The following is an 11,022-nucleotide window of genomic DNA, read 5'->3' as shown; positions in this document are numbered from 1 at the left end:
ATTTAAAAAAAAAAAAAAAAAAAAAAAAAAAAAAAAAAAGAAGAAGAACAAAAGCCTCAAGAGACGCTCACTAGGTGTCCCCGGTAAGCACTTTGTATCTTGATGGCAGCCAAGTTGGGGTCCAACTTTCTGAAAAGTTGGCAAGACTCCGAAGCACCTGTGAGCCGCACAACCTCGGCTGCTGCCTGTGCAGCGGCAACGGCAGCCTCAGCCGCGGCGGCTGTTGCCATGGCAACATTTAAAGCATGTTTCTTCTGCTCTTCTGCTACCTCACTCAGTGTCCTTTCCAACCCCATAAGTGCAGGGCATTGCTTACGTTGAAGCCTTCCCAAATCCCATCCCCACTCCTTTGCTCTCTGAAAACAAATAGATGAATAAATAAAGTTAATGCAATATTAATCAATAGAATGTAAAGATATATATAATGTTATAAAGTTCTATAAATAAGCCCTTTTGTACCCTTGGCTTTTCTTTACATGAAAACAGCTGCTTCACCCAGCCAAACCAGCTCTTCTTCTTTGCCATTGGAAAATGGTGATCATACTAATTCTAGAGATTCATCAACATCACCTAGCTTTTATTGTACCCTATAAATAAATAAAAAAAACCTGAATAAATTTATACATGAATAATCACATCTTGTAAGACAAAATAAAATCACTCCTGTTTTATCTAATCACTAATCAAACAAAAGAAGCCCACCTCAGAATTAAGGATAAACAGTTAAAGGTTGTTAAACTCAGTGGAATATTTCCTCTCAGTTGATAATGATGAGACACATTTTCTGAAACAATCATTTACCAATCTCATAAAAACCCCATAAGTGCAGGGCATTGCTTACGTTGAAGCCTTCCCAAATCCCATCCCCACTCCTTTGCTCTCTGAAAACAAATAGATGAATAAATAAAGTTAATGCAATATTAATCAATAGAATGTAAAGATATATATAATGTTATAAAGTTCTATAAATAAGCCCTTTTGTACCCTTGGCTTTTCTTTACATGAAAACAGCTGCTTCACCCAGCCAAACCAGCTCTTCTTCTTTGCCATTGGAAAATGGTGATCATACTAATTCTAGAGATTCATCAACATCACCTAGCTTTTATTGTACCCTATAAATAAATAAAAAAAACCTGAATAAATTTATACATGAATAATCACATCTTGTAAGACAAAATAAAATCACTCCTGTTTTATCTAATCACTAATCAAACAAAAGAAGCCCACCTCAGAATTAAGGATAAACAGTTAAAGGTTGTTAAACTCAGTGGAATATTTCCTCTCAGTTGATAATGATGAGACACATTTTCTGAAACAATCATTTACCAATCTCATAAAAGGTAAAAAAAAAAAATATATATATATATATATATATGTACTAAAGAATTCCAAGAACAAAAACTTACCAAACTAGAGGAATTTCTTAAAGAACAAGAAATACTTGAAAAATGAAACTCAGACCGTACAGAAATTCAGAGAATCAAAACTTATCCACAGCATCAATTATTGAGAGAATTATGGATCAAACCTGTGAAAAAGTAGATAATAAATGAGAAAAACAAAACAAAAGAAGAAACCTTTATTAAACATCATTTAGTGGTACTTCAACTGAATTCCCATACGTTGTGAAAGGTCAATTTCTCTGGCTATAACCTCTTTGTTTTCAAAAATACCACTTAATTACACAATCAAAACAGAAGCAAAAAAACTCTGCAAAGAGAAAGTTGGTGAAAAACCATTACTTTGTTGTTCTAATGGCGGCAAGCAGCAGGCACTAAGTAATGAGTCATGACTTGTATTCTGTTTGTGATGACTTAAGAGGAAGACTGTCCCCCTTTGTGTCTCTTTCTCTCTCTTCCAACTGTCACTTCCATAACTGCCAATGACCAGTTAAAATGTCCGTTTTTAACCAATTTTACTCATATGCCCTCCTCAGAAATATTTCATCTTTTTGACAAGGTTTGGCGTGTGCAACACAAAGCAGAAGAATGAAAATGATTTGCCCCATGTGTCAATATTTCAATATTTTGAGAAGATGCTATTTTGGGTCCATTTTTGTTTCCCATCTTGAGCCAAGAAGTTTAATTAATCCCTATAATTATGACTTATGGGGAGTGCTTCAATTTGTTGTGTCTTCAAACTTTTATCACGTAATAATTTTCTCTGGCGCATATTTGGTAATTACGGTAAAGGATAGCATATTTTGTCATAATGTTTGTATATATTATGACTGCGGGTTTGTTACGTGGAAAAGCACACCCCTACATCTAAGTATTAGAAAAATAGACTGAAATAAAAATAGAGAAAACAAAGAATTAAGTAATTCAGGAAAATTTTCTACGTTCACGGAAGATGGAGAAAAACTCGCTAATAATTTTAGAATTACATACTCAACAAATTTTCTTACTTTCTCTCTCTACCTAAAACCGATTAGAACATCTCCACTACAATGTTATATTTGATGTGCCATTTGCAAATTTAACGTCTGAGTGTAAAAAACACTCTCTAATATAATGCTATTTATTGTGCCAAATTTTTCATATGTTATACTTTGTGGTAAATTTCTCACCAAGAATAGCATATAAGAAATTTAACATTTGATTGCTATTAGTTGAAATATTTACTTTTTCATATAACCAATGCAACTTTTGTATTTTTTAATTATTTTAAAGATAAAAGTTTACTTTTACAAGTTTCAAAGCTTAACAATTATGGCAAAAAATAGATTTAACATTTCAAATAACATTATGCATTGAAATAAAAATGAAAATAACATATTATATCACACTTTTTGATGATAAATATATAATTAGCATTATCATTTAAACTCTTAGCTATATCTCTCCTTACTTTTCTCTCTTTCTCTTAAAAAGAGTCACCTTTTTATGAGCATATAAAATCTTATACAAAACACTTATTTATAGACTTTTAATGAGCCATAAAATAATCCTTACCTAAAAATTAAAAAACAGTAACTTACCTAAAAAATAATTTGAGACACTTACCCAATAAGTTATAAGCACTAATTTCATTTCACTTCTAATATTAACGTGTTTAATTGGTTCAAATTCTCCCACAAAAATTCCAAAATATATACATAATGAATATAATATTAATGTCTACTAATCTCTTGATGCCAGAGCACACACGTTTTTGAAACATCAAATTAAAATCATACCGCATCCTAACAGTAAGCAAATGTAACTCAAAGCTAGTCTCAGATAATTGTGTTGCGTTAGTTAAAAGTTGGTGTCTAATAATTTTTTTGTTAAGTTATTGTGAATATCAAAAATAAAATTTAGGTGTTTGGTTTATGAAAATATATAACAACTAAAACAGTCATAATTTATTTTCATTTAATAAATATTGGGTGAAAGTTTTATAGTTTTAATTATTATATTTCTAATATTAAGGTCAGCATTCAAATTTTCTACCCCAAAATTCTAGAAATTATATTTAAGTTTTATTATCTTAAATATATTTAAAAAGAAACAAATTTACATTTTTTAAAGGAATAAATTTATACATAAAATACTTAATTATTGAAAATATTTGTGTAAAATTCGAAATATTGTGCTTAACTAAAAATAATAGTGATAATGAGAAAATTAATCAATAGAATTATAACTCTTTATAGAACTTTTTCGGTTACCTACCCTAAAATTCTTCTGATATATTTCAGGGTGGTTAGTAACAACATTAACATGTCAAATCAAAGTTAATTAACAAAAAACAAATCAAAGTTAATCAAACCTCGCCAACTTCATGAATTAATAGCGAGATTGGCAAATGTTACTTTTCTGCGTCATGTTTTGATTTGAAGTTTGATTGAAGAAGTTCGAAGGCATTATCCATGTCGTTGTTCACCAGAATTAAGACCCACAATTCCTCTTGTTTTTGACTTTTATTTTATTTTATCTCCCTCATGTTCTTGACTTCTTTAATTGTCGGTATTGAGTCATCTTTCATTTATTAGCATGTTGACATGATGCTACGAAAAAAAAAATCAGTACTTAAAAATTCCTAAATTAGTACTTTGGAAATCATAAAAAAGCCGTCTTATCCGTAAGATTAATTTTCTGACTGTTAAATTTGATTAAAATCAATCAAACTAAAATAATGTACAGAACAAACAATTTTTGATACAGATCGGAGGGTTGAAAAATAAAAAACTATGGATAGTTTTATTTTTTTAGTCTTATTGGAGATACTCCCTCATAAAATATGACTTTAATATCATTACACGATAACTTGATCGAACCAATATAAATTAATTATAATTGCACCCCTAGTCTAGCGGTTAAGTTTCACATGACTCCACTTTATAGTTCATAATATACATAATAATAATACAAAGTTCTTCACTTTTGAATTTGAAACTTTGAATTGGTGCTACGTACTTTTGTGGGAATTATATGAAATTCTAGAGGAAGCAGTTAATGAACAAACATGCTTGAAAAACTGAAAGTATAGTAGTTTCTTCCAGTAGATAGAAAGTCTACATAAGAAAGCTGCTAGAAAATATTTCTTTTTAGAAAATTCAAATTTAATTTGGACTTTTTGGTCTGAAAGACAATAAATATTCGCCTCGTTCATTTTACCGATTCGAGTTTTCTACAGTAAAAAGCTGTCAGAAAATGTCACATCTAACTTTTTCTGCTATAGTGAAAAACTCTCAGAAAATGTCACATCTCAATTCGAATTGAAAACTCAAATCCGTGAAGTGAACGAGGCCATTCTAAACTCTTTTCTCTTCTTCTATGGCTTTAAATTGAATATTTCTAATTCGGATATAATGTATAGTGGGGTGTATAATTTACATGTTAAGCCACAAAAAGACTGGTCCCCTTTTGCCCTGCTCATGAACCATGCATGTTAACAAGTTCCGAGTCCTGAAATGAGAACTTTAGACTTCATATTCTGGCCCAGCAAAAGTAAATCACAAAGTAGCTTTTGAGCTGTTTAATATCCATTGAACCAAAAAGCCTTATTTATTCATTTTTTTGATAGAGGAATCACAAGCTTTTGAATGCAAAGAATTCAGTGAAGCTTTTGCCTGGCAAAACTAAATTGGGCTGCCTTGAGTTGTCCCAATAAGAAGACCATAAAAGTGGCTTTTGAGCTGTTCACGGCCCTTTCTTTTTTCAGCACTATAACAAAAGTTGCTGATATTTACCTCTAACCAAATTTTGGATAATACTATGAATTTGATTATGTGCTTATGAAATAAGATTGTACGAGTCCAATAAAACCGGATATTAATAACCATGGGGTAATATATTACTATTTTGATCAATACTTTAAGATCTTAAACAACTTTGTAATAGAGATTACTGAATTCAAGTATTGATTTGTACATTCTAAAAATTGTCCTCTTGTTTCCAATCTCTTTTAATAATTTAATGCAAAATAATAATGATAATAATACTATTGTACGATAACATATATATTCAGAAAAGCTCTTTTTTTTTTTTTTTTTTTTTTTTTTTTTTTTTTTTTTTTTTTTTATGCTGAAATTTGTGCAATGAACAGACAAGTGGCCCTTTTCGTTTTATATTAGTTGATTATAGTAGAAAAAAAACATTTATTAATTATTTTCCTTTAAGTTTAAAGCAAAAGAATATCCCTTCAAAGAAGAAAAAAAAGAAAGAAAAAGAATGATGACAATTATCTATGCTTAGATTCTTTTAATGAAGTTGCTTTTGAGGAATAAATATGGATCAACCAAATCATCACTCTTAAGTTAAAAGAAGTTGACCATCTTGGCATGGCAATATTAAAATGAAATGCATGTGATAAGTTTGATTATATACAGCCAAGAGCCTTTTCTACCTTGCATTAAAATGTTGAAAAGAAAGCTTCCCATCATAAGGTACCTTCAGCGTGGTTATAATTACATACATGCAAACTTTGAATTTTGGTGGTATTGATGTATTGATTCACTTAGGCCGTTTAATTTGTTGATTTGAGTTGAGATGTGACTTTATGTGAGAGCTTTTTATTATAGCAAAAAAGTTAGATGTGACTGTTTTTGAAAAGTTTTTACTGTAACAAAACTCGAATTCTAAACTCGAATCGGTAAAATAAACAGGGCCTTAATTTTGGTTGTTGAATCAGAATATTTAAAATTTTTTTTTTTTTGAATTGTTAGTGTTATGCTTGCTTCTTGTAAGAACAATAATATGTCTACTAGCCAAGCCACATGATCATGACCATAAGTTGTTGATCAAACCATGAGGCCACACCTTATAATGTTGAGATTATACAAGAATTTAGTACAATGAAGCCATATTATTAATGTGCGGCCCTTTTTTTTTTTTTTTTTTTTTTTGGGAGAAAGAGGGAAATAGGCCAAGACTTAAAATGAATTAAAATTAATAGGCCAATAGTTTACATAAGTTAATAAATAGGCCAAATTACTGTTTTCGTCCATAATTTGTCTGGTTATGAATCATAACTTGACAAGTTATGGCCTATTAATTTCTATAATTAAAAGTTGGCCTATATACTTCCTTAAGCTTTTTATATTTGCCTATTTTCTACTATTTCTGTTTTTTTTTTTATAGAAAAGAATAAGGTTTGTTACGGTTTTGGACAGGTGTATTATTTATGTCAATCTAAATAATTGGGTGCCAACATTACTTTTTCTTTTTCTCTTTCTCTTTTTTAATTGAATGATAATAGTTTATTTTTTAATATGGTGGCATAAGCAATACTTTTTAATTATCTTCGGTGGTATTTAATGTTTTCCCCGTTTTTTCTAGCCTTTTATCAAATTTATCTCCTTTCTAGAGTACTTCAAATGCCCTACCCTTTAGGTGGTAATCTAGTGGGTACTCATGTGTAACCGGACCCATTTAAGGCCCAATTCACTCCTAACTTCTCCTAAGCCTTTGGACTCTTATTCTGACATCAAAATAAGTTTACAATTTGGTAATAACTCTAAAAATACAGATCCAAAGTCATAGAATGATTTTACCCTCTTACTTTATTCCAAATGGCTATTTTACCCCTCTATTATTCCTACTTTTCCTTCTAGGATTTCTTTCATAACATGAAGACTTTTCACCACGCCTAACTTTTTCATGCAGACTCTAGGATGTTCTCAAACCCACACAAAATTACCATCCATCATTTTATTTTTCTTAGGTTTAATATTTCCTTGTTTTCTCATCGGTAGAACCTTGAAACTCAAAACCAGTGTTCCGAATTCATGCCAAGTCAAAATAGTCTAAAATTTTGATATTAGACTCTTAACATAACATATTATTCCCAATTCTGGAGAAGTCAATTTCACTCGCATAAAGTTTGGTGTTTTAGTCTTGGGTTGCACTGTGAAAACACTTATTTGAGACATTGATTTAAAAATCTATAAATAATTGTACAAAAATCATTTTCAATCCCTGATGGCTTGTTGAAAGGCTTAAAAAGTCTAGTTTCTACTCCTAAGTTCCAACAGCCGGGTTCTAAGTAAAGCTTAAACAATTACATATGTAGTTCATGCTGGTAAGTGAAAATTGCTTATTGCACATGGGAAATGGTTGAAACAAAAGTGATAACAGTGAAAATTCGTCAACAGAATAATAACAAATTTCCAAACAGTTTTTGCGAATTAAATGATCTAAAACATAATTAAAAGCGGAATTTTAATAAGAACACACAGAATTTACAGTGATTCACCATCAATTCGAGAGCTACATCCACTGTAGGGAGGAGAGAAATTTCACTATCTTTAAAGGAATTACACGCACTAATGCTTAGAGTGAGATTTTGAGATTTTTTGACTTATAATCCCTTATCTATACCCTAGGTCACCGCCCCTCCTTGTTTCCCTATTTAAATTTGGGGATATTTTTCTTATCTTTTGGGATAGTTTTCCAAAAGATAGAGATCACAATCAATCAGAACGGTTTCTTTATTTAAATTTCATATTTCTAGATTACAAATATTAAATCTTGGAATGAATCCTCCATATCTTTATCATTGCATAGCTTCGACTCTCTAAACTCTTCCTTTAACCTCTTCATTATCACCCGTGAGTGTCGTCGACCTCCTGTCCCCTCTCAAAACAGTCGACCTCTTATTCTTATCAAATGCTTCCTTGTAACGGTCGACTTCCAAGAAGGCCATATGCTAACGTGGCTCTTTGGTCTAATTTAAGTTTTATCAGAATTATAGGTACCGGTTTGAGTCTCTTTACCAAGTTTCATTGTTAAATTGATTTAGCAAATATGTAAGAAACTTAAAATAGTAAAAAAAAAAAAAAAAAAAGGGAAGTTGATATTGCGGTTCGGTAACCACCTACATCCGCAAGGCAAAGCCCACACGATGAACAATCCACTAAAAACTCAAGATTACTAGTCAATTAGACTTAGACTACCCAAGACTCTATCTCATGAAAAGACGCCTATGAACTGTAACTTCATAACGGACTTGCCTAGGGAGCATGACTCATCTTCAAAACTGCATGGTGAAATCCCTTTGTCTGGCATATCGCTCCCTCCCAAAAGCTTCAACTTCTTCTCCTGAAGAATGATAAAAGGTTGAACTCATTTCAACACTGCAAACGTCTTCTCCCGAAGACAACTACTTCTTCTTCCGAAGAATGATAATTTGTTGAAATTCCTTTGACAAAGGTTTTCTCCCTGAAAAAAAAAAAAAAAAGCCCTCTCTCGAAGTGATAAGAAAATTACAAGCCCTCACAAAAGCTTTCACAATGTAACACTGAGGCTTTAAGGGCCTACTGGGACTCTCGTGAGACTTTTATTAAATAGTTAAATTAAATAACTATCAAATTCTTCAAAGTAATCTGCTATAAAAAGTCTGTTGTAGATTTTGTTGCAACATACTGATCTGAAGGTTAACATTCCCGATTCTTGAAATCTTCTCCTGTAAAAATACATGAACCTGGACGTGTTTTTCTGAAATATTGGTGATTCATCCAGCCCAGCACATTCTCATCCATAAATCAACTATCCCATCCATTTTTAATTTACCAAGAAGGACCAAAAGTTGTCATTAGCCAAATCAATCTTAATTGATTGTCTCGAAACAATTTCTGTAAAACAAAGATTCTCCATAAATAAATCCTTGCTGCAAATCACAATCTTCTCAAACAAAATTAAGGATGCAAATCAATCCCAAAATAATGCCAAGATCCAATTCAAGCAAAAGGCAACTTTGAAAAATAGGAAACCAAAAAAAGGGCAATTGACTTTCCTAAGAACAGATATTCACAAACTACCAACCTTTCAAAAAGATATTTTCTGTTGTCAGTCAACTTTTAATCAGATCATCATCAAATCATGTCTAAAATAATGCGAACACAAGAATTAATCAAATCTGAAAATGACAATCAAAACTGAAATCCCAACGACATTGTTCAGACGTTGAAAAGGACAGCATTAAGAATATGTTCGTCAAAGAAATGTATTGGCTAACAAAGAAATCAAGAACCTCGTGATAACGACATATATCACAAGTTGTAATTTAATAAAGACACCAATTATTTTGGGAAGCGTGCGCTTTCTAGAAAGAAAGTAAAGAATTATTGAAGCATTCATTTATTCCAGATCAATATTAAAACAAAAATTAAAACCGACAAAGATTACTTCATCAACTGAGCATCGTACTATCTTTTTTGCAGGAAAAGGTACAACCAAAATTGATAAAATCTCGTCATCCAATTGAACTAAATTTCACTTTTTTTTTGTTTTTATATATCTGAGTGTGATGATCAATCACTCTCATAGAAGATGAAGCTCATCTTGGTCTGTACGTCGTCAATTATTTGGGTGGATTCTAGCTACGCCAAAATAAAAAATAAAAAAAAATAAAACCTTAAGCTAGATGATAGTCTTTGGTATAACTGACAAATTTTTATTAGATTCGACCATATTTGTCTACTATTAGCTTGTCATCTAACATAACACGAAAGAAGATATAACAAGGACACTTTTGATAGTACCACTGAAAAAGACGTTTAGTTCATGAATTAGAATTATGTGATTAAAATTATTTTTAATTTATGTGTATTTTTTGTGAGAAAAAATACTGTAGCGAATTACAAATTATGATTCAAATCAGAGAACGAATTCCCCAACTAAACAACCTCTAAATATTTTTTAACTAGAAGTTTTTTAACTAATTTTTTTTAATATATATTTATATCTTGTTTGATTGCATTGTGAAAAGAGACGTCCAATAGATACAATACCTAGAAATGTTCCTACCCTGAAAATCCCTATTTAATTTTGGTTGTTTCATCATGATATAAGGACGTTGCATTCTCTAATACAATGCTATTATGATGTTAATTGGCATATAACATATATATTTGGTACTACATTTAACACTAAATATAATATATATCATATTTTTGAGAGTTGATTACTTTATTTTATTTTATATTTTAATTATTTTCAAAATTAAAAATTTATCTTCCAAGTATACCCTTCACTATTCATACCAATTAGCATTGCTCAACCCACACAGTACAAAATTGTATTCACAACAAAATATATATATAGCCTATATATGAGCTCGTTCAATTCGTTAATTCGACTTGAGATGTGATATTATGTGAGAACTTTTTACTGTAACAAAAAAGTTAAATGTGACTGTTTTTGTGAACTTTTTACTGTAACAAAACTCAAATTCTAAACTCGAATCAACAAAAAAAAGGAAACTATATATATATATATATATATATATGTTGCTGTTCTTTTTGTTTGTAGACCCATATTTGACCTTTCATGCTTCATAAAAGTGGCTTTTCTTGCTTTTGATATTTTCTACATCTTGTAGGACCCAGCACCATAGCCTTTTTAGACAAAAAGAATTCATTGCCTTTTCAACCTTAACGATGCATATTCATTAAAGAATTCTGTCGCTCTCAACAGCTAACTCTCCCACTTGTCCGACTATAAGTATCCAAATATTCTTTGCAAAATTCACCAAATCCAAATCTTTAACTTATCAAACACACAGAAACCTTCACTCGATCAAGTCGTACTACTAAAC

General features: G+C 30.8%; 1 protein-coding gene across 1 annotated transcript; it reads right to left on the bottom strand.

The window, feature by feature from the left end:
• Window positions 1-56: 56 nt before the first annotated feature.
• Window positions 57-575, bottom strand: LOC21399628. The gene is made up of 2 exons (XM_010091944.2): window positions 460-575; window positions 57-356 (listed from the first exon to the last, which is right to left on the bottom strand). Exons 1-2 carry the CDS (start codon window positions 523-525, stop codon window positions 57-59), a joined length of 366 nt encoding a protein of 121 aa, XP_010090246.1. The 5' UTR covers window positions 526-575.
• Window positions 576-11,022: the final 10,447 nt, after the last annotated feature.

This window comes from Morus notabilis, unplaced genomic scaffold (genome assembly GCF_000414095.1).
Source record: "Morus notabilis unplaced genomic scaffold, ASM41409v2 Scaffold305, whole genome shotgun sequence".
In the NCBI taxonomy this organism is placed as follows: domain Eukaryota; kingdom Viridiplantae; phylum Streptophyta; class Magnoliopsida; order Rosales; family Moraceae; genus Morus; species Morus notabilis.
The sequence above is the reverse complement of the archived record's forward strand: the minus strand, read 5'-3'. Positions and strand labels throughout refer to the sequence as shown.